The following is a 24,565-nucleotide window of genomic DNA, read 5'->3' on the forward strand; positions in this document are numbered from 1 at the left end:
CTGCCCTGACTGGTCCAGGCCTGGTCACGTGACCTAAGCCACGCCAATGAGCTTCAGTTCTGAGACTTTTGCCAGAAGGACTGGGGACTAATTTCTTCCCAGTTGATTTAGAAGTGTAAGGAGATGAGCCTGGAGAAAACATAGTGCCAGGCAGGGAGAATTTAAGCAGAGAAATCAGTAGAGATAACAGCAGTTTGATGGTGGAGACAAACTCCTCCTTGACACCACCGTGAGTATGTGTAGATCTGGTAGTGTATGATCTGACCCAGCTCTAGACTGTGGCTTTTCAGTTATATGCACTAACAATGTCCTTTTCTGTTAAAAGGTCCCACTTAGGTTTGGGTCACTTACTATAGAAAGATTTAACTGGTACAAAAACTTATTTTAATTTTGTTTTAACAAACAGAAAACCAAAATGTTGAATCAACTGGTTCAAGGTCATTGGGTGAAGGTCTAGAGATGGAAAACATTTTTGAGAGAGTGCAGTCAGTCCAGAGAATCCCTGTGTCCCAGCCTTGCCGTGTGGTCTCTGCTTGTTCACCCTCCGTGATGGGCCACTATGTGTGTGTACCAGTGCTAATAATAAGAGTCTCTTTCTTTTATCCTAGAGATAACATTACATTGTTCAGACATATGCATGAGATTCCATCACAGGATTGTTTACTAAGGTGAAGGAGGCACAAACAACCTAGATATCCAACCGAAAGGGATCAATTAAATAAATTAAGTCTGTACAGCGAAATGCTCTGAAGCTATGAAAAATGGGATCTAGAATTGTATTTATTGACATGGAAAAGTGTTTACAGTATATTGGGAAAAATGTTTATAAATTGTGTGATTCCAGTTTAAAATGTCTGTGATTATCATAACCCGGAAAAATACTGAGAGTATGGAGTACGTCTCATAGATACACAGGTTTTCTTCGTTTCTATAATAAAAATGGATTACTTGTGTTTTCTAGTCACCTTGGGCTGCCATAACAAAGTGCTATGGCCCGAGTGGCTTCAACAATAGAAGTTTTGGGTTTTTTTTTTTTTCCTCACAGTGCTGGGGGCTAGAAATTCAGGACCAAGGAGTCACCATGGTCATGTTCTGGTGAGGGCTCTCTTCCTGGCTTGCAAATGGCTACCTTCTCACTGTGTTCTTGGGGAGAGAGAGAGAGAGAGAGAGAGAGAGAGAGAGAGAGAGAGAGACAAAGTTTTCTGGTGTCTTTTCTCAGGGCAGTGATCCCAGCATGACCGCTCCATCCTTATAATCAAATCTAAACCTAATCACCTCCCAAAAGCCTTACCTCCAGCTACCATCCCACTGCCACTAGGGCATCTACTTACCAATTTGGAGAGGACACAACTCAATCCATATCACTGTGTAATAAAAATAATAGCAAAAATCAATTATTTACATTGCATGAGAATTTGCAATGCAGTGAACAGTATCGGCATAGTCACAATGTAAATGCCATTTACCGAATTTCAGATTTCAAAACACCTCACAGATAAAGTACAGATGATTTCGTTATGCTACAGGGTAGAACCCAGCTGTCATTAGTGTTGAAGAGCTGGGCATAGCAATGAAGAGGCTGGAGGAGGTCAGGGTGGAGTTCAGGGTGGAGTTCAGGGTGGAGTTCAGGCTGGAGTTCAGGGTGGAGTTCAGGCTGGAGTTCAGGCTGGAGTTCAGGGTGGAGTTCAGGCTGGAGTTCAGGCTGGAGTTCAGGGTGGAGTTCAGACTGGAGTTCAGGCTGGAGTTCAGGGTGGAATTCAGGCTGGAGTTCAGGGTGGAGTTCAGGGTGGAGTTCAGGCTGGAGTTCAGGCTGGAGTTCAGGCTGGAGTTCAGGGTGGAGTTCAGGCTGGAGTTCAGGGTGGAGTTCAGGGTGGAGTTCAGGCTGGAGTTCAGGGTGGAGTTCAGGCTGGAGTTCAGGCTGGAGTTCAGGCTGGAGTTCAGACTGGAGTTCAGGCTGGAGTTCAGGGTGGAGTTCAGGCTGGAGTTCAGGGTGGAGTTCAGGCTGGAGTTCAGGCTGGAGTTCAGGCTGGAGTTCAGGGTGGAGTTCAGGCTGGAGTTCAGGCTGGAGTTCAGGCTGGAGTTCAGGGTGGAGTTCAGGCTGGAGTTCAGGCTGGAGTTCAGGGTGGAGTTCAGGGTGGAGTTCAGGGTGGAGTTCAGGATTCTCCCCTGGCACCATGGGAGTAGAGCCGCATGCCTTTACATGGAACAAGAAATAGAGTCTAGACGAGGCAGGGAAGTACAATTTTTCCCCTGAAGTTCTAGTAATTTGAGACTCTAAAACAAACTAAAGAGTAGACAGATTAACAGGAAACAAGGAATACGAATGTGTTAGGTGCAGTGTGCATAGGAGTCATACACAATATGAAAATCCAAAGAAACATCCAGATGGCTGATGCTTTTGTAGCATCGGGAGCTTCCAGAAAGAAGAGAGTTTGGGGCATGGAACACTTGTGATGGCAGCAATGCAGGTTCTGAGAAGGGGGGAGGAGAGGAAAGGCATGGAGCAAAGGCAATCTTGTTTTGCAGATGAAACCTCACCTCAGAAAGAATAGATGGTCGCCGGTGGGAATGTTTCTCTGTCATAAGCTTAAAGGTGTCAACCTCTCAGTTATCCTTTCCTAGATTTAGACAATGTGGGCCGCAGAGAGAGCCCATTGACACCTGCTGTTTACTTCACTTTATTTCCTCTGCAGGTGCAGTTCTCCCCACCAAAGACATCTTTGTGGGGCTAGCCTTAGGTTTGCAGGCCCCCTGAATAGCCATCTAGAAATATGTAAAAGAGATATATTTTGGGGGTGAAACATTTTTGGTTTCTTTTAATAAGAGGCATGTATAGGAAACCCAACCTACCAACAAAGAATGCACATCCTTCTCGAGGGAATGAAAAATTAAGGTAGACCATCTATGGCAATGGTTTCTTTAACATGACACTGAAATTTTAAAAGGAACTAAAGGAAAAAAATCGATAAATTGGACTTCATGAAAATGAAAAACTTTTGTACTTTTAAAGAACATTATCAAAAAGGTGAAAAAGCAACATAAAGAATGGGAGAGAAATTTTGCAAACCACATAGAGGATAAAGATACCCTACCTAGAGTAGGTAAATGAGTAGCACAACTTGTCGCTGAAAAGACAAATCTCCAAAGAAGATGTACAAATGATAAATAAACACACAAAAGGATTCAGAACAACATTCATCATTAGGGAAACGCAAATCAAAACCTCAGTGAGACACTCTGTACCCACTAACGTGGCCATTAAAAAAGAAAAAGGACAATGACAAATGATGCTGGTGAGGAAGTGGAGAAACTGCAACCTTTATACATTGCCAGTGGGAAATAAAATGGTGCAGCCACTGAGGAAAACAGTTTGCCTCTTCCTCCAAGAGTTAAACATAAAACTACTATATGACCCAGCAATTAATTCTATTCCCAGCTCCATATCCAAGAGGAAAGAAAATGTATGTCCACACAAAAACTTGCACATGAATGTTCACAGAGGTATAATTTGTAGCAGCCAAAAAGTAGAAACTACCCAAATGTCAGTTAACTGATGGATAAACAAAATATGGTATATCCATACAATGGAATATTATTCAATGACAACACAAAGGAATGAAGCACTGATTCATGCTGCAACATGGATGAACCTTGAAAATATGCTGAGCGAGTGAAGCCAAACACAAAAGACCATGTATCATGTGATACCACTTAGATGAACTGTCCAGACACGCAAAGCTTTGGAGACGGAAAACAGACTAGGGGTTTCCAGGGGATGGCAAAAGAGGGAAATGAGGGAACAACTACTAATGAGAATAGGATTTCACTTTGGAGGGATGAAATGTTCTGGAATTAGATAATCATAATGGTTGCACAATTTTGTGAATATGCTGAAAGAACTCTCAGTTGTACATTTCACAAGGGTAAATTTTATGGTATGTGAATTGTGTCTCAATTTTAAAAATTAAAATAGAAAGGAAAGATGTCCAGGCATTGTGGCTTATGCTTGTAATTCCAGCACTTTAGGAGGCCAAGGAAGGTGGATCACTTGAGTCAGGAGTTCGATTATCCTGGGCAACATAGTGAGACCCTGTCTCTACTAAAATCAAAAAATATACAGTTGTGGTGGTGCATGCCTGTAGCCCCAGCTACGTGGGAGGTGGAGGTGGGAAGATCGCTTGTGCCCCGGAGTTGAGGCTGTAGTGAGCTATGACTGCATCACTGCACTCCAGCCTGGGAAACCTGGTAATTGTGTGCACCCAGCTTCATAGCTTTAGTCATCTGAAATACTGTGACAAACAACCTAAGTCTTTGATGAAAAGCCACAGTGGACTACCACTGTCTCAAAAAAGAAATGTTGTAGGAGAACATCTGTTTTCAGCTCTGACATGCGAACAACTTAGAAGTCATCACTCTTACCCCTTACGACAAGAAAAATCTGAACATACTGAAAATCAATAACTTTTCTTTTACCCCTCAGAGAACTGGCGTCAGAGGGCAAACGGCCATCCTAAAATATGCAGAGATGACTGAATCTAGTGAGTCACAGCTGACATCTGTTTACCTAAGGAAGAATCCTTTGGAATAAATTGGTAGAAAGACCTGACTGGTAATTTTGGTCAATTGTTGGAGGATTAGTTTGTACTAGCATAAAAGTTACTCCTGGCAGCTACAGTCTTAGGGAACCCCCACATTTTCATGGGTTTTACCTTTAGGAATCCCTCCAGGTTCTTAAAGAAGTGAGAAAGAGCCCCACCTGGGCTGGCAATGCGAGGGAAAGAGTAGCCATTGCAATTCACCCAGAGTGTCCTCCAGAAAAACATCCTGCTCTTTAGGAAAAAAGACTCCACCGGAGCCCTCTGCCTTCCTGTCTTACATAAGTGGAGGAGAGAAAAAGTTAAGCATTTGTGAAGGCATGGCCCAGGGACAGCAGTGCACTAAGTAACACAGATTTAATCATAAAATTATAAAATATTTATCTTCCCCATACTATACCACCATACCAGTAGGGCTTCAGGGAAATGGGGGATTTCACCTGGAAGATCAGGAAGACACAGGCTGTCTTTGAGGAAGAACACTTAGGAACGCCCTACGTGAACATGGATAATGAAAATAAGGACACTAGAGGAATTTGAAGTCTCTGGCAATACAGCTATGGAAAACGTTAAACACAGCCCAACTCCTGGACAGAATAACATAAAACCTCACACCTAAGGCCTCTATATCTCCATTCTTATTACCCAATACTTGATGACTGGTTTTCAATAAAAAATTACCACACATGCTGAAATGCAAGAAAAAAAGATAATCTGAAGAGACAAAACAAGCATCAGAATCAGACTCAGCTATGACACAGATTTGGAATTATTAGTCAGAAAATTCAAATAACTATGATTAATATGGTAAGGGTTCTAATGGGAAAAAGGTAGACAATATGCAAGAACAGGTGGGCAATGTAAGCAGAGAATGAAAATGCTAAGGAAGTCTCAGAAGGAAATACTGGAAATAAAAAACACCATAATTGAAATAATGAATGTCTTTGATGGGCTTATCAGTAGAATGAACCCATCAAAGGCAAGAAAGAGCTTGAAAATACATCAAAAGAAACTTTCCAATTTGAAAAGCAAAGAGCAAAAAGAATGAAAGAAAACAGAATAGAAAATCCAGTAATTGTGGGACAATTTCAAAAGATTTAACATATGGGTAGCTGGAATACTAGAAGGAGATGAAAGAGAAAACAGACCAGAGGAGACACTTGAAAGAATAATGGCTGGGAATTCTCCAAACTTAATGACAGACATCAACTCTCTGATCTTGGAAGTTCACAGAACATCAAGCAGGATAATCACCAAAACATTTACCTCGACATATCATATTCAAAGTGACAAAAAACAAAGATAAAATAATGAAAGAAGCCAGAAAGGAAAAAAGTCCCATCTTACCTAAAAAAGAACAAGGAAAATAATTATATCAGACTTCATTTCAGAACCCATTCAAGCAAAACAAAAACAAAAACAAAAACAAAATATAAATGGGCCAAAATAGTTAAAGTGTTAAAAGAAAACAAAGCCCAACCTAGAATCAACCTAGAATCTATGTTCAGTTAAAATATCCTTCAAAATTAAAAGAAAAATAAATACATTTGTATGTAAACAAAAACTGGAAGAATTATTGCCAATAGACCTGCTTTGCAAGAAATATAAAAAGAAGTTCTTCAGAGAAAAGAAAAATGATGTAGGTCAGAAACTCAGAGTTACATCAAAAATGGAAAGGCACCCAATAAAGTATAAGTGGAGATAAAATTAAATATTTTATGTTTCTTATTTTGATGATTTAATAGATAATTGCTCAAAATAACAATAGAAACAATATATTCATTGATAGTAACTTATGGAAAAGTAAAATGAATTACAGAACTGTTGTAACAAACAGGAGGAAGGAATTGAAACTGTGTGTTATGGACTGGATGTTTATGTTTTCCTAAAATTCTTATGTAGAATTGCTAATTCATAATGTGATAATATTTAAAGATGAGACCTTTGGGAGGTAATAAAGAGTTAGACTAGGTCACGAGGGTGGGACTCTCATAATGGGATTAATGGCCTTATAAAAAGATGAAGATCTCTTTTTCTCTCTTTCTTACTCCTCTCTCTCTCTCCCTTCATCCCTCCATCACTCCCTGCCTCCCCAAACATATGCACTGAGAAAAATCCATGTGAGGCCACAGCGAGAAGGCAAGTATCTGCAACCCAAAGAGAAAGCCCTCACCAGAAATTCAATCAGCTGGCATTTCAATCTTAAACTTTCTAACTTCCAGAGCTGTGAGAAAATAAACTTCTGTTGCTTAAGCCAGTGAGTCTACGGTATTTTGTTATGGCAGTCTGAGCAATCTAAGACACATTGCTACAAGATACATGCACTCTCCATGAAGCAGTCCATTTTTAGAAATTGGACTGAGAATAATTGTAAATGTATACTGAAAACTCTAGAGCATCCACTAAATTTTTAAAAATGAAATATTGATTTGTTAAGAGAGGAGGGAAAAATGGAATCATATATAATTCTCCACTAAAACCAGAGACATCAGAAAAAGGGGAAGATAAAAAATGCAATAAGAAACAAATACAACCAAGAAAAACAGCTACAAACATGGCAGATATATTAGTCCAAAGAGATCAATAATCACTTTAAATGTGAACGGGCTAAATATACCAGTTAAATGAGTGCCAGAATAGATTTTTGCTTTTTTCTTCATTTCCATTATCAAATTAGTGGTATTGCACAGAATGAATTTTTAAAAACAATATCCTTTTCTGTATTGTCTACAGAAACCTACTCTAAATAAAATACTCGAACAGGTTAAGAATAAATGAATAGACAGAGATGCACTATACTAAAACAAATTTTTTAAAAAAGCTGGAGTAGCTATGTTAATTTTACAAAGACAGACTTCAAAACGAGGAAAGTTATCAAGAATAAAGAAGGATGTTACATAATAATAAAAGGGATAGTTTTCCAAGAAGACACAATAATCCTAAAGATGTATGAACCCAACACAGAACATAAAAATATTCAGGACAGAAACTGATAGAAATGAAATAAGAGATATAAAAACCTACTCTTACAGTTGGAATCTTCAACACCTTTCTTTAGTAATTGATAGCTCAAAAAGGCAGAAAATCGGTAGGAATAGAATTGATCTGAAGAGCAGTGTCAACATGAAAATGGACATTTATAGAATAGTCCACCTGACAGCAAATTACACCATTCTTCTCAAGCTTACATAAAACATCACCAAAATGGACCGACTTCTGGGCCATAAAACACATTTTAACACATTTAAAATAATATAGGAATCATACATAGTATGTTCTTAGACCACAACGGATTTAAACTAAACATCAATAACAGGAAGACAGTTGGAAAATCCTCAAGTGTCTGGATGTAAACAATGTAGATTTGGATCATAATTTCAAAAGACACAATCCTGAATGCCATAATCCTAAATGTTGAAATCCCCAAAGATAAAAATCTCTGAAGTCTAAATCTCTAGTATCTCAAATCCCGAAAATCGCGATCACAGTATAGTTGCATCATGTCAGGCAGAATTATTACTTATTATTGCCTTTATTTAAAAATTTAAGTAGGATTTGAGGAGATGTGTGTGTGGAAGTCAAATTGACAAGGAGTGAACTTTTGGATTTACTTTTAGGTGTTGCTGTGAAATAGCAGATTTACTAGGAACCAAGTAAAGTGTGATTTTGGGTGTTGGTATTTGATTGCCAGCATTGTTTCTGCCAAATGAGGGGTCTGTATATAAGTGCCTAGGAAATGGGCTTTTGCATGCCCCAAACAACACGTAACTATGGCGCAGAAGATAGAAAAATATAATCGGGAAGTTACCAACCATAGTGATACACATTTATACATTCTCCAGTTTGTCTGCTCATAGCTGTTGTACTCATTTGACTGTCTTTAGTATACCTGCTTGCAAAAATATGACTGTCATTATTGCCTATTTTATTGTGTAAAGTGACCTCTGAAGTGTTCTATTTTTATGTTTCTCAAATAATTTCCTCTTTGAAAATTTCTTCTTTACAATGTCTTTTAAATAAATTTTTAATTCTTTTTTAGAGTTTTATTTTTGAAATTTTGATCTTTTGGAATCATAAATTTTGGAATTTTAGACTTTAGGGATTTTTATCTTTCAGGATTTCAACATTCAGGACTGTGTCTTTTGGGATTATGATTGACTCTCAAACAACACATTCCTAAATAACCAATGGGTCAAAGAAGAAATGACAAGGAAAGTTAGAAAATACTTTGAGATAAATGAAAACATGAAACATACCAAAACTTATGGGATGCGGCTAAAGCAGCACTTAGAGGAAATTTTAGCACTAAAATGTACAGATAGCAAAGAAGAAAGATCTCAAATGACAACCTAAGGCAACACCTGAAGAAACTAGAAAAGGGAAAGCGATTTAAGCCCAAAGCAAATAGATGAAATAAAATAGTAAAAGAGCAGAAATCAGTAAAAATAAAAACGGTAAAACAACTTTTAAACAGGTCGGGCGTGGTGGCTCACGCCTGTAATACCAGCACTTTGGGAGGCCAAGGTGGGCGGATCACCTTGAGGTCAGGAATTTGAGACCAGCCTGGCCAACATGGTAAAACCCCGTGTCTACTAAAGGCACAAAAATTAGCCGAGTGTGCTGGCGGGTGCCTGTAATCCCAGCTACTCAGGAGGTTGAGGCAGGAGAATTGCTTGAACTCGGGAGGTGGAGGTTGCAGTGAGCCAAGATTGCACCATTGCACACCAGCCTGGGCAACTAGAGCAAGACTCCATCTCAAAAAAAAAAAAAAAAAAAAAAAATCAACAAAACCAAAAGCTGGTTCATTAAAAAGTATCAAAAAGTTAATAAACCTCTAGCTAGGCTAACCAAGAAAAACAAGAGAAGATATAAACTAGCAATATCCAAAATAAAAAAGGAGTCATCATTACTTATTTCATGGACTTTGAAAGGATAATAAAAAATACCAAAAATTGCCAGGCAAAGTGGCTAGCACCTGTAATTTCAGGACTTTGAGAGGCTGAGATGGGCAGATCACTTGAAACCAGGAGTTTGAGACCACCCTGGTCAATATAATGAAACCCCTTCTCTACTAAAAACACAAAAATTTGCCAGCTGTGGTGGTGCATGCCTGTAGTTCCAGCTATGAGGGAAGCTGAGGTACAAGAATCGCTTGAACCTGGGAAGCAGAGGTTGCAGCGAGCTGAGATTGTGCCCCTCTACCCCAGCCTGGGAGTCAGAACAAGACTCTGTCACAAACAAACGAACAAACCAACCCCAAAGCAAATTCTAAATCTACGAACTTGGTGACTTAGTTGAAACAGACCATTTCTTTAAAGATACAAACTGCAAAAAAATTCACACAAGAATAAATAATCTGAATACGTATATCAACAAATTAATTTATAATTAATAACCTTCCAGTAAAGAAAGCATCAGACTCAGATGGTTTTCTCTGGTGAACTTTGCCAAACATTTAAGGAAGAAATGATACAAATTTTCTACAATCTCTTCTAGAAAAATAGAAACAGAGGAAACATTATGTAAATTATTCTATGAGGGTAGCATTACACTGTTACCAAAAGTGTGTAAAAACTTCACAAGAAATAAAAACTATGGAACAATATCTTTTTTGAGCATAGGGTAAAAAATCCTTAACTAAATAATGGCAAATTAAATCCAACCATGTACAAAAAGAATTATTATACACCATGACCCAGTGGTTTGCAAGACTGGTTTAACACTCAGAAAACCCAACATCATCCACACCAACAGGCTAAAGAGGAAAAATCATACGATCATTATCAGTCATGCAGAAAAAGCATTCGACAAAATCCATGATCCATTCTTGATGAAAGGTAGTAGGACTGAAGTCATACTAGAAGGACTGTGTATCCCCAGATGTGTATGTAGACATCCTAACGCCTAAGGTGATGGGTGGCAGAAGATGAACGCAGGAGGAAAGAACTTTCATGATTGGGATTAGTGCCCTTATAAAAACAGATTTCAGAGAGATCTCACTCTCTCCACCATATGAGTTCCCAGCAAAATGACAGCTGTCTATGCACCAGGAAGCCCTCGCCAGACACTGAATCTACTGTGGCTTTGAATTTGGGCTTTCCAGCCCCCAGAACTGTGAGAAATAACATTTTTGTTGTTTAAAAGCCATACAGTCTATGGTATTAATGTCACAGCAGCCCAAGTCAACAGAGACGAGAGGAGAACTGCTTCAGCTTAACAAAGAGAGCAGCTGTACAAAGAACTTAGCGTTATACTTCATGGCAAGAAACTGGATAACTTCACTGCTAAAATTAGGAACAAGACAAGGATAGCCACCTCACTGGCTCTACTCAACACTGTTCAACATTGTACTGAAAGGCCTAGGTAACCCCCAGGACAATAAGACGATAAAAGGAAAGAAAATGCATAAAGATGCAGAAGAATTAAATAAAACTGCTTTTGTTCATAGATGACATTATTATCTATGTAAAAAATCCTAAAGAATCAACAGCAACAGCAGCAAAAACTATGTGCAACTAATAAGTAATCATAACGATGTGTTAGGGCATAATATTGATACAAAAGTCAATTACTTTCCTATATAACAGCGATGAACAATTAAAATTTGAAGTTAAAAAAAATCACTCAAAACAGCACCAACCAAATATGAAGCACTTAGGTATAAATCTAGCAATATATAAGATCTATATGGGAGAGATCCAAGATGGCTGATCACTAGCAGTTCGGGATTGTAGCTCCCAGTGAAAACACAAAGAATGAGAGGACGTCACACCTTCACATGAATTCTTGTTGCTCACGCACCAGGAGATTCCCAGCGGAGGAGCCCCACGGGTCACCAGCGCGACTCTTGTGACCGGCGAGGCGGTTTTGCCGGCGCCTCGGAGCGTCGGTTCTTGGTGCAGAGTCAGAAAAGCACCATCAATCTTAACGCCGCTGATTTGGTCGGCGCAGTGGGTTGCTCAGATTTCGGGGCTGGGAATCGGTGGGTTGGACGTCCACTCAGAAACCCAATTGCAAAGACGGTGATTATGAGGACCACAGATGGATAAATCTACAGCGGAGGGAGGAGAACAGTCAAGGAAGGCTGAGAATACCCAAGATCAGAACGCCTCTCCCTCAGCGGGGGATCATAGTTCCTCATCAGCAACGAAACAAGGCTTGATGGAGAACGAGTGTGTTCCAATTACAGAAGCAGGCTTCAAAATGTGGATAATAAGAAACTTCAGTGAATTAAAAGAACTTGTTCTAATACAATCTAAAGAAACTAAGAACTTTGAAAAAAGGTTTGACGAAATGTCAACAAGAATACAAAATTTAGAGAGGAAAATAAGTGAATTGATGGAGCTGAAAAACACAATACGAGAACTACGTGAAGTATGCACAAGTTTTAACAGCCGAATTGATCAAGCAGAAGAAAGGATATCAGAGGTTGAAGGCCAACTAATGAAATAAAATGAGAAGACAAGATTAGAGAAAAAAAGGATAAAAAGGAATGAGCAAAGTCTCCAAGAAATATGGGACTATGTGAAAAGACCTAATCTACGCTTGATAGGTGTACCTGAATGTGACGAAGAGAATGAATCCAAGCTGGAAAATACGCTTCAGGATATTACTCAGGAAAATTTTCCCAACTTAGTAAGGCAGGATAATATTCAACTCCAGGTAATACAGAGAACACCACAAAGATATTCCTCAAGAAGAGCAACTCCAAGGCACATAATCGTCAGATTCACCAGGGTTGAAATGAAGGAGAAAATACTAAGGGCAGCCAGAGAGAAAGGTCAGGTTACCCACAAAGGGAAGCCTATCAGACTTACAGCAGATCTCTCAGTAGAAACCCTACAAGCCAGAAGAGAGTGGGGACCAATATTCAACATCCTTAAAGAAAAGAACTTTCAACCAAGAATTTCACATCCAGCCAAACTAAGCTTCATAAGTGAAGGAAAAATAAAGTTTTTTTGTGAACAAGCAAGCACTCAGAGAATTCATCACCACCAGGCCTGCTTTACAAGAGCTTCTGAAAGAACCACTACACATAGAAAGGAACAACCAGTATCAGCCTTTCTAAAAAATACCAAAAAGTAGAGAACATCAATATAATGAAGAATTTACATCAACTAATGGGCAAAATAGCCAGCTAATATTAAACGGCAGTATTAAACTCACATATATCATTATTCATTCTAAATTTAAATTGACTAAATTCCCCAATTCAAAGACAGACAGGCAATTTGTACAAAAAGCTAAAACCCATGGGTATGCTGCATCCAGACCCATCTCACATTCAAGGATTCACAAAGACTCAAAACAAGGGATGGAGAAAGATTTACCAACCAAACAGAGAGCAAAAATAAATAAATAAAAATCAGAAGTTACAATTTTTGCCTCTGATAAAATAGTCTTTAAAGCAACAAAGATCAAAAGAAGCAAAGAAGGACATTATATAATGATAAAAGAATCAACGCAACAACAAGAAGAGTTAAAGATCCTAAATATATACGCACCCAATACAGGAATACCCAGACATACAAGACTTATAAAGAGACTTAGACTCCCACATAATAATAGTGGGAGACTTCAACATTAATATTAGACAGATCAATGCGACAGAAAATTAACAATGATATCCAGGACTTGAACTCAGATCTGGAACTAGTAAACGTAATTAACATTTATAGAACTCTCCACTTTACATAAATTATACAATCTTATCAGTACCACATCATATCAACTTAGAAATTTAAACGAAATGTTGGTTGGCTCCTTGTTTGTTATTCTCTTCCCTCATTTTCTTTCATGTCTCCATTATTAAGGACAATTATAGGCATACCCATATTTAGACTGCATTTTAGCCTGGGCAACAAAGCAATACTCCCATTCTCTCTCCCTCTTCCTCTTTCTCTTTCTTCCTCTTCTTTATTCTTTTTCTTCTTATTATTTTTTTCTTTCTAAAAAAAAAAAGATCTATATGTCTAAAACTACAAAACCATAATAAAAGAAATAAAAGACCTAAATAAATGGATAGGCTGTGCTCATGAATTGGAACATTCAATATTATTAATGTGTCAATTTTTCCCAACCCGATTTATAGATTGAATACAATCCCAATAAAAATCCCAGCAAAGTATTACGTATATATGGACAATCTGCTTCAAAATTTTATACTGAAAGGCAACACATCTAGAATAGTCAAGACAATAATGAGGAAAAAGAAAAAAGTTGGAGGGCTCACACAAACTTATCTGAAGGCTTACTATAAAGCTATACGAATAAAGATAGCATGGTGCTAGCAAAAAAGTAGACAAACTGATTAGTGGAACAGACTAGAGTCCCAGAAAGACACCTACACAAATATGGACAATTGATCTTTGAGGAAGGAGAAAAGGGAATTCAACGTAGAGAGGAAAGTCCTTTTAACAGTTGGTACTTTTAACAATTTTAACAATTGGATATCATGTGCAATCAACCTAGACACCAAGCTTAGGTTTTCCCAAAAATTCACTCAAAATGGATCCTAGACCTAAAACACAAAACCATAAAATTTTGAGATAGAAACATGGAAGAAAATCTAGGTGACCTTTGGCTTGGTGACGAGCTATCAGATATAACACCAACAGCATGATCCATGAAAGGAAAAATGGATAATTATTGATAAATTGGACTTTATTAGAATGTAAAACTTCTGATCTGTGAAAGACAGTGTTAAGAGAATAAAAGGACAAGCCCCAGACTGGAAGAAAATATTTGCAAAACACACATCAGATAAAGGACTTGTATCAAAAATGTGCAAAGAACTTGTGAAACTCAACAATAAGGAAACAACCCAATTTAAAAATGGGCAAAAGATCTGAACAGATACCTCAACACAGAAGATATACAGATGGCAAATAAGCATATGAAAAGATGCTCAAGATCATTTGCCACTAAGAAATTTCAAATTAAAACAACAGAGTTATCATCACATATCTATTAAAATAAGTAAAATAAAAAGAAAACCTGACAATACCAATGCTGGCAAAAATTTGGAGCAACAGGCACTCTCACTGTTGCTGGTGAGAATGCACCATGGTAAGAGTTTGGTAGCTTGTCACAAGGCTAAACATAGTCTTACTGTGTAATCCAGCAATTGTGGTACTAGGTATTTACCCAGAGGATTTGAAACTTTTGACCACAAAAAAGCCTGCATGTGAACATTTTAGCAGCTCTGTTCGTAATTGCAAACGAGTGTTTATGAAACAACACAAATGCCCTTCAACAGGTGAATGGATACACAGAACATGGTATATTCATACAATAGAATAATATCAGCAATGAAAGGAAGGGAGCTATCAAGGCACAAAAGACATGCATGAATCATAAATAAATATTGCTAAGTGAAAAAAGCTAGTCTGAAAATGTTGCCTATTGTATGATTTGATTACATGACATTCTGTAACAGGCAAAATTATAGTGATAGTACAAAGATCAAGGGTTGCCAGGGAACTGGGGGGGGCGGTAAAGGGGAGAGGAGATTAATTAGGTGAAGGGGTGAAGGACGGGAGATTTTTAGGCCAGTGAAACTATTCTGTAATAATGAGGTAGGAGTAGGAGGCAGGACTTGATTCCAGAGGTGGGCTGAGACACTGGACCAAACTGAGGACTAGCTAAAACAGGGACCGGGTGGAAGCAGCTTTCCATGAGAGCCACCCACCAGTGTGCCATGTCAGTGTGCCATCACCATGGCAACACCTGAGAGTCACTGCCCCTTTCCATGGCAGTGACCTAACAACCCAAAAGTTACCACCCTTTTCCTAGAGATTTCTGTGTAAACCAGCCCTGAGTGTACATGTAACTAAAAGTAGGTGTAAGTACGATTGCCAAACTGCCCTCAGCTGCTGCTCTCAGAACGCTGCCTACAGGGTGGCCCTGCTCTGCAGGAACAGCCATGGGGCTGTAACGCTTTCGAGCTCTAACACTGCTGCTTCAGTGAAGCTGTTTTCATCTACCCTACCACCGGCTCACCTTTGAATTCTTTCCTGGGTGAAGCCAAGAACCCTCACAGGCTAAGCCCCACTTTGGGGTTTGCCTGCCCTACAGCAATGATACTGTAATCCCAGCCCTTCCAAGCTGGCAACACAGGCCGGCTGACTCCCTGCTTTGGTTTCCATGTCTGAAGAATGGGGTGTTGTGAGAACAGAAGCAGTTGTGGGGTACAGGCCCAGTCCTTCCTGGGAGCACGTGTTTATCCCCCATGGACAATGGATGTGAGTCTGGCCCTGACCTCAGGCTTCGCAGGGTCCTGGGAGAGGAGCCGTGAACACCACAGGCAGTGTATGTAGTGACTGCATCAATAGAGCTGGCACAGAGAAGCTGGAGGCATCCTGGAAGGCTTTCTGGAGAAGGTGCTGTCTGAACCGGGTCTGGGTCTGAATGATGTCAGGGCAATGCATGGTTTGAGAGAGGGAATCCCAGGCAGAAGGGGCAGCAGTGATCACAGCTGCAGGGAGAAAATAGGGTGTGCGTGGGGGAGAAAACAGGGTGTGTGTTGCTGGAGCATCTGGAAGATGCCAGAGAGAATGGGCAGGCTCTGCAGGGCCTTGTAGGCCTTGAGAGCATCTGGGCTTCCTCAGGAGGCCAAAGGGGCCACGGAGGATTCTAAGCCTCTCCAGATTTGAGGCTCTCCCGGGAGGGAGGAAGGAAGACAGGAGGCACTGGTGTGCATCTGGGTGGCGTGAGAGCCTGGCCAGACCACATAGTGGGGACGTGAGGAGGGACGGGTGTGAGCTAGTTGGGGGTGCTCTCCATCCTGCAGCAGGTGGGTGCCATGGAGGGGAGGGAGAAGGATCCAGAAGGAGCAGCGGGTGGATGACAGGAGGCTCTGGTCAGGCAGACAATGGCTGCCACCGAGATCAAGCTCAGGAAATTTCCTGTTGCTTCTGATGGATTCCAGACGTTTCTTAGGAGGTGCCCACTGCTAGGCCTGGTGCTCTATGACAGACACGGAAATGGCCAGACCAGGTGACTTGCTGGTTTTCAGGTGACTTCCGGTCAGGCCGAGCAAAGGAGCAAAGGTTGGACATGCAGGGAGGCTCGCATACCCACGAAGAGGCCCTGAGGCCATCCCCAGGGCTGCCTTGTTGACATCAGACCTGTGAAGGGGAAGTGGGGAGCTCTGCCTGCCACCTGCAGCCAGTGCCAGCCCACAGGCGCGGAGGCAAGGAAGCGTCTGTCTGGTCAACCCTGTGTTCCTGTCAGTGGCGCCTTCCACACTGGGTGCACAGCGCTCACTCATCAGTCAGATGAACCTAAAGGCACGCAAGCCCAGGCCCCTTCTCGTTACACTCTGCGGTACCTGCGTGGAGCTCTGTAGCCACAGGAAGTGGTGTCTGTGATCCTGCTGGGGCCGCTTGTCAGACACACTCATCGCCCTTCCGGGCTGGAGAGTGGGGCCCAGCCCGCCTTGCAGGGGCACTTTGTCGTATTTGTCACATTGAGCAGCAGCTGCGCTAAGTCCCCTCCCAGCCTTGGCTCGTGCAGCTGCCTGGTTCACCCTCTTTCCTCCTTTTCCGGTGTGGAAGGTGATCTCTTGATCTCTAAGCTCAAGGCCCAGCCTTCTATAAACTATCCCCTTCCTCCAAAAATCCCACTCTCCTGCCCCTCACCTTACTGTGCCGTGGTTCCAGTTTGTGAGTCTGTCTCTAAAACCAGAAGGCGAGACCATGGAGGTCAGGGATTGCGTCTGAGCGCTGGTATCTCCCAGCAGCTGTCTCAGTCTGGCACCCAGTTGTGATAAAAACACACAGTGGATGGAGTGAAAGATGAGACCTTCCAGGTGACAAGCTGCTGCCTTCAGGGAAGTGTCAGCACTGAGCTTGACACTTCGTAGCTGCCCAGTAATTGTGGGCTGCTCTGCTTTTGATTGTTATTCTGGAGCCGGCTTGAGCTGTGCCCAAGGACTCGGGTAGGGGGTCTCCTTCATGAATAGAAGCCAAGGGTCTTCTCCCTGGCCAGGAAAGGCCCTCTATTCTGTCCTGATGACCTGGGGAGACAGTTCTGTCTCCAGACCCTGCCCAGGACCCACAAACTGATCCCAAGGTTCAAGGGATTCAATTGTAATTTGAAAGCCCCATGTAGATGTCCATGTTAGTATTAAGAGCAGCGAATCCTTGAGGGTGGCAGGCACCCTGCTGGGATGATGTTACAGGCATTATCTCATCAGAGACACCAAGTGCCAGCATCTCATGGTGCCCACGTCAAGCCCATGCTAAGGACCCGGTGGCTGAGGGTCTGTGGGGGAACAGCCCCTAGCAGGAGGCAGCTGGGTCACCGTGTTTGGTCCCCTGCTCTCACCACTGAGGAGTAACAAGCTCTTTTGGTTTCTCCCCGATTCTTCATAATCTCGGAGGTTTTTCTCCATTAGAAAGGGCCCCAGGAAGGCAGCAGGTGCTGAGATCTGTCCTCATCACATGGGCTGCAGTCTTGGGCAGCATTTCTCAAAGTAGTGAGATGCTTCGAAGTCCCTGAAGTCCAGATGCTTGGGAAGCCCCGGGGCTGAGATCAAACAGCCTCCATTCCTGGTGGTGGTGGTGGGGTCTTTGCATCTTTATATAGGCTGATTAAAAATAATTTAATCAGATGTTAAAGATGGTTCAGCTGACCCCGAACAACATGGGTTTGAACTGTGCAGGTCCACTTATGAGCAAATCCACTTATGCATAGATTTTTTCAATAAGTAGTTTGGAATTTTTTTTTTTTTTTTTTTTTTTTTTTTTTTTTTGGAGATTTGCCGCAACTGGAAAAAACTCACAGGTGAACAGGCAGCCTAGAAATATTTTTAAATGTTAAAAAGGTATGTCATGAAGGCACTAAGTGCGTACAGACACTAGCCTCTTTGTGTCATGATCGACTGTTCAGTAGCTGTTCAGGCTCCCAGTTAACAGTGGTGCTGTCAGTAAAGTTTTGGAGGAGGCAAAAGTAACGCACAAGGCTGGCACAGTGGCTCAGCTCCCTGCTCTTTGGGGAGACTGAGGCTGGAGGACCCCTTGATCCTGGGAGGCTGAGGCTGCAGTGAGCTACGGTCAATACCACTGCACTCCAGCCTAGGCGACAAGGTGAGATCCCCATTTCTAAAACAACAAAAAAAATTTTTTTAAGCTTAATGCATGGATTTTTGACAGCAAGGGGTTTATAGTGTCTCAAACCCTCTGTTGTTCAGGGTCAACTGCAGAGAAATAAATGAGACCATTTCTGTTAACTGCAGTGGGTCCTGCAGGTGCCCCAGGCCCCGATGGAACCCTTTAGGGAGTCTGTGCAGCCCTCCCCTGCCTCCATGAGCAATGATAGTGACTGGCTTCTGGAGGACCATCCTGCAGCGTCTGACTCACCCCTCCACTCTTGTGCACCAAGAGCCAGAGGGCTCTGGGACTCCACCTTTCCAGGGTCCAGGGACCCCACAGGTCCCCTTGGGATCAAGTTGAGGCTGAACTTTGTCCAGTGTCTCCCTTGCTCAGCTTCTCCCCCTCCTGGGTCCTCTCTCCTGATCCCTTAGCTGTGTCCCTGGGAGCTCATCCTTAATACGTCCTTAATCCCTTGCACACAAGGCCACGTCTCAGGGTGTGCTTCTGGAAGAACTCTAGCTAAGACAGATTTTCCTTGCAGACCTTATCAGAGCTTTCACCATGCTATGGTGAATAATGATTTCCCAAGAGGGAGGAAAAGTATGCAGTGTTTTGCAAAATCATTTAACCACAATGACCATCCCTTTTATTAGAACCTTCCTGAGCTAGGGTTTTCAGGGGGCTCCCTGAATGCTGCCTGAACTAATAAAACACAAAGTTGAACGAGTTGTTTAAGGTTACCCAGCAGCCCCAAGGGATCGCTTCCCCACCGCTGAATGCATCCGGGGTTATAGAGAGGGGTGGGAAGTGAGAAGAGCTCCATTTGGCCAAAGAAGGGAAAAAGCCTCGTTCCAAAGAATTGTAAAATTTATTGTATAAGTATTGCAGCTTTTCAGAATGTCATCATTGCCACTAATGATTACTGATACACAACAAGCAGTTTCTTCAGGCCTGCGAATTGGCATCCAGATACAGAGTCTTACGCAGCAGGGACGTGGGTGCACTCCCCGAGCGCCACGGAGAGCTTACATAAGTTTAACTTGAACAGAGCTTGGGAAATGGGGCTGCGAAGGAGAGCAGTTCCCACGCCAAGAACGCAACGTGAAAGCATCGGAATCAGCACAACAGTCATGGCATGAGGCAGGCAGGGGAGGACGGGCTGTGTCCTCTGAGCTCTATAGTACAGCAAGATTTCAAGCAGTTTCCAGAAACAACAACAACAACAACAACAACAACAACAACATTTTCTTCCCTTGTCACGGGCTGTTTCATGGTTCTGGAAGCTTCATGTTGCACATAGAAAAACAATTTCTCTGAAATGTACAATTCTCAGGGACGACCGATGAGAACAGGGAATGAATCGGTTCTCCTCCAGCCCTGATTTTTGCTACATGTGGGGTCCCTTTTCATTCTTTGCAAAAACACTGGGCTTTTTGAGAACACGGATGGTTCTTAGCACAATTAATGAAATCCGTCTGTGTAGACTCAGGCTTTGCAGGGGAGATAATTTTCCTCCTCTGGAGGAAAGGTGGTGATTGACAAGCAGGGAGAGAGTGACAGGACTAGAGAAAGCCACGCTCAGGCTTCTCTGAACCCAGGATGGAGCGGCAGACCCCTGAAACCAAGCTGGCCCCTTTCCAACCAGCCACTTCCGAGAACCCCATCCAACTTCCCACTGGAAAAGAGGGCCTCCTCCGGGGCAGTCCCAGAGTTCTCAAAGATAATGTGACAAGCAACATCTAGAGGAAAGGGTGCACCCCCAGCAGAGAAGCTGAGAGTTTAGCTCTGGTCATTTCCAGAGAAAACCTGCTGGCTGTCTTGGGATGTGCCCTGCCTTTGAGGCCACTGCCCCACGCACTTCTGCCATTCACTGGGCACGGAGCTGGGGACACTGGACTTCAGCACTGGGTTGTCATGAGAGACGCGCTCTGTCCTCAAGCCGGCTGAGGTCAGCAGCCACTCTCCTCCCTTTTTTCATGCAAAGCCAATCCCACAAATCCAGACTGTACCATCAAGCAACAAGACCCAAACAGTTTGGCTCAAGAGGACATGGGGACTGCCTCAGCCTGGCTTCGGGCTGACGCCACGCACACAAACACGGTCCACTCCTAGGTTTTCCGCCTAGGCGGGAGTTGTGCACAGACCCTGGCAAAAAAGGCTGGAGGAGCAGGAGGGGTCACCTCACCAAGCTGGGCACCTCCCCAGTGGAGAGAGGGTGAGCACACAAGAGGACGGTGGGGTGTCTGAAAAGCAGCAGGAGCCCTTAGTGGACCCTGGGAGAAGAGGCCAGTCCCAGGTGAGTGAGGCACTGTCCGGGAACATCCCCACCCTGTGACAGGAGTGTCACTGCTTCCTCAGTAAGGCACTAGAGACGCGTCACATAAAGGAAAGATACGTTTCAATCATCTTTACAAGCGTGTCCTTGTACCTCTCAGGACAACCTCTATTGATTTCTCTACAGGACCTTTTCAAAGAATCCTCTTCAAGAGCGAAACAAATTTTAGGCTGATGATTCCACTGAGAGGCAGGTTCTGCCATTGCCAATGAACGAGAACTTTCTATTAGGCTGGCGGCACACAGAGCCCACGTCTGTCCGCTGCCAGCTCTTAAGGCACACGCGTGCACATGCATGGAGCTCAAGTGGCCAGAACTTCCAAACCGTGCTCAGGTGTCTGTTCTGGAAGTTATAAAAAAGTTGCTCACAAACAATATCGCCTCTTATATCTTTCTTTTATGTTAGTCTACTAGTCGGCATTCTGCCCAAAATGGAACGTCACTCCCATGGCGAGGGGGTGGCAGCTGGGAGTCTGCTCTTCCAGCCGGGTGCCCTCCCATTCCTACCCCCTCCAGGAGGAAACGTGGCGAGCTCCAGCCACTGGCCACGGTGGGTCCCAAGGGCCCACCCCTCGTGCCTTTCCCCGGTCACCTCTATTTACACTCGCGTGTCCCTTCACGCTCTTCACCTGCACGTCACCAGCAGGTCCTGCCAACCCTACGTCTATTTGGTGAAAACCTGGAGAACAAGAATAGAGTCCAACAGAGATGTGAGTGGACACACAGATCAACAGACACACCAGGAGTGAGCACTGTTTCCGCGGGGAAGGGGATGGAAAGGTGGGAACAGAGAAGGTGGAGGATACCGCAGGCGAAGCTCGGGTTGGCGCTGGCGTGACTGTTTTCCTAGTGGTAACCCTTTCGCCTGTCCTGGGAGAAACCTGGGCTTGTCACCTTTTCATGTTGGGTGGTCTGCTTTTTGGCCTCTCAAGTGACAATTGATCCGTGAAGGGGAACAGACAGGACGAGGTCAGACTGCGAATACCCTCGGCCTTCCTAGGTGCCAGTGTGGCAGAGAGCGCACCTGCCTTCACCGGAGATCCTTGAGCGGGCTGAGCCACCACCAAAGCGCCCTGCACAGGTAAGCCGTCGGACCCTCTGGCGTGTCCCTGGCAGCCTGTGCGCCAGCCACGGTGGCTTTCGAGGAGGGGCACCTTGTTCCCCCTCGTGGGGACCTTCACGGTTGAAAAAAAGAAGAGGAAAAACTGATTCCTTCGGTAGCAGTTTATTTTCATTTTTGGGAAAGGCAAGAGCACCACCTGGAACTTGATGCCTCCGTGGTTAACTTTCCTATTTTGTTTGTGATTTAAAGGCTGTTCTGGCCCAGAGGCGGGGCAATGTGTCTCCTTCGGTGGGGAATGTATCACGTGGTGATAACCTGTCACTAGGCAGAAGCAGCCACTCTGCAGGGGTGGCGGCCCCTCAGGAAAGCCGGCCACTTCCAGCCGAGGCCTGTCTGCAGGTTCCTCAGGGCGACTCTGAAATTCTGACATTTCTCCCTTAAAGTCTCAACAGACACAAGAGAAGTTTCCATCAAGCAAGCACTGACATATTTATATTAAAAAATAGTGCAAAATCTCAACATTTATATAAATAACTCTAAACCCCTGCTTTGTAATTTTTTCTCTACAAGGTCATACACACTTCCGGGTTGGCACTCAAAAACTGCCATTTTTTTCCTCTTCTAGTTCAGAAAACAACTTTTTTTTTAATAGGCCTCTTCTAATACAAAAATACTCCTGCGCTCGCACATACAGTTTCTCTTATCTTATATATATTTATATATATAATATTGCAGATCTTTAAACAAAGGTTTTGTGCAAATATGTCTTTAAAGTTAAGTGAAATTATCATAAACAAAAGAAAATAAGCATTCACGCACGCAGCTCAACTAGAAACAAGAAAGACTATTGTAGAAATGTGTTTTCTCTTCTGCCTTCAAGACACAGCTCAACAAAGACACGTGGGGTTTTGTTTTGTTTTGTTTTGTTTTGTTTGTGTGTGTGTTTTTGCAAGCTCTCCTAGCTTGTGCATTCAGACCAGACATCACATGTAAATATTTATACACAGGGAGGTGGGAGGGGAGGCCACACGACGCTTTTCTGCGCCTCCCGCCTTCCTCACTCCTCTTCTAAGAAGTGCGGAGTGTTCTGCCTTTCCGCCTGCGCAGCCCCAGCCCGGCCCCCCGGGGACCCTAGAGCGGGTGTCCTTTCTGTTTATCCTTCTCTTTGCTCCAGACGGCCGCGCTCTCTAGAGGTGCGATGTGTGTGTGGTGGAGCCGGGTCCCCTCCAGCAAGGAGGGCGGCCCGCTGCTCTGCTGGTGCTGGAAGGAGGACCCCGGGTAGTGGCCGATGACCTCGCTGTAGGTGGGCGGCGGCCCCTCCATGCGCCCGCCACTGCCGTAGCATGTGGCGCTGATGCCCGAGTTACTGCTGGGGGGGCAGGGGCCGCCTAGCCTGGCACTATCCATCAGGTCACTGTCGAAGATGGTTCTGTTTGGGGGTGCGCGCACCGACTCGCGGTTCAGTTCCAGCTGCTGCTCGGGGTCCCGGAGCTGGAGGGTGCAGGGGCCCTGGTAGGGCGGGGGCTCCTCCCCATCTGACAGCGAGATGGTGGGGGGCAGGTCGATCTCGTGCTGCAGGTACGGGTAGGTGGGCTGGAAGCGGTGGAAGCGGTCCCGCTGGGCGAAGGGTGGCACGGCCAGGCGGTCGGTGGGCCGAGGTGGGGCATACACCTGCGGCTGGAGGAGGCAGAGCAGGAGTGAGGGAGGGTGGCTGTCTCAGGTCGGCCGGAGAGGCAGATCCTGAGACTGGAGTTCTGCTGCACAGGACGTGGCTCTCTGGGGAGAGGTAGAAGGTGGTAGGGGTGGCAGGGGAAGAAGCCAGGAGCCTGATCCTGCAGGAGCCCTGGCATGTGGGCAGCACGGCAGTGCTGCATCACCCTCCTCGAATAGGGGCAGCATCCACGCTCCCGTGCTGCAGAGTGTGGGCTGCTCCCCCAGGGGCAGAGAGCAGATGATCTCGAGCCAGGAGGATCCCAGCAGCAAGGACACTCAGAGAAGGGTGGAGGGGTGAGCCTTTGGAAGCCAGCACTCCTCCAGCCGCAGCAGGAGCAGCCTGGGTTGGGGGTTTGGAGGGAAGGTGGAGGGAGGTCTCACCTCTGTGATTCCGTTGCCCGACACTGTGCTCTCCGAGGGCCACAGGCATCCTTCCTGCACAGGAAGAAACATACAAGCAGGGTCAGTGGGGTGGGCAGGAGGGACAGCAAAGGCTCAACCCAACCTCGACGCTCAGGCCTTTCTTTACCCTGGAATTAGCTCTTGAACACACCCACCTCTCCGCGTCCGAACCTGCTTCCCTAGCCTGGCCCTGGAGGCTTTTTGAGGAGGACAGGACCACAATCGCCTCCTCACTGATCCCTAAGGCACCCACTGCTGTCCCCAGAAAATCCAGCCTGACACTTTCCGAAACATACGCCAACTCCTGAGGTCCCCTTCTCAAAGCCTACCGCAGCTTCCCGTGGGCCTTCATGGCTTCTCGC

At 44.1% G+C, this 24,565-nt stretch overlaps 1 protein-coding gene across 2 annotated transcripts in view; it reads right to left on the bottom strand.

The window, feature by feature from the left end:
* Positions 1-19,540: 19,540 nt before the first annotated feature.
* The window catches only part of PMEPA1 (prostate transmembrane protein, androgen induced 1), a 64,490-nt gene continuing 59,465 nt past the window's right edge, over positions 19,541-24,565 (bottom strand). For both annotated transcript variants that reach the window (XM_039479547.2, XM_074406698.1), the window contains 2 exons: positions 24,183-24,236; positions 19,541-23,765 (listed from right to left, as the gene is read on the bottom strand). In XM_039479547.2, coding sequence (XP_039335481.1) covers positions 23,220-23,765; positions 24,183-24,236 — 600 coding nt within the window. In that variant the 3' untranslated portion in view covers positions 19,541-23,219. The remainder of the gene's footprint in view (positions 23,766-24,182; positions 24,237-24,565) is intronic.

This window comes from Saimiri boliviensis, chromosome 9 (assembly GCF_048565385.1).
Source record: "Saimiri boliviensis isolate mSaiBol1 chromosome 9, mSaiBol1.pri, whole genome shotgun sequence".
NCBI classification, from domain to species: domain Eukaryota; kingdom Metazoa; phylum Chordata; class Mammalia; order Primates; family Cebidae; genus Saimiri; species Saimiri boliviensis.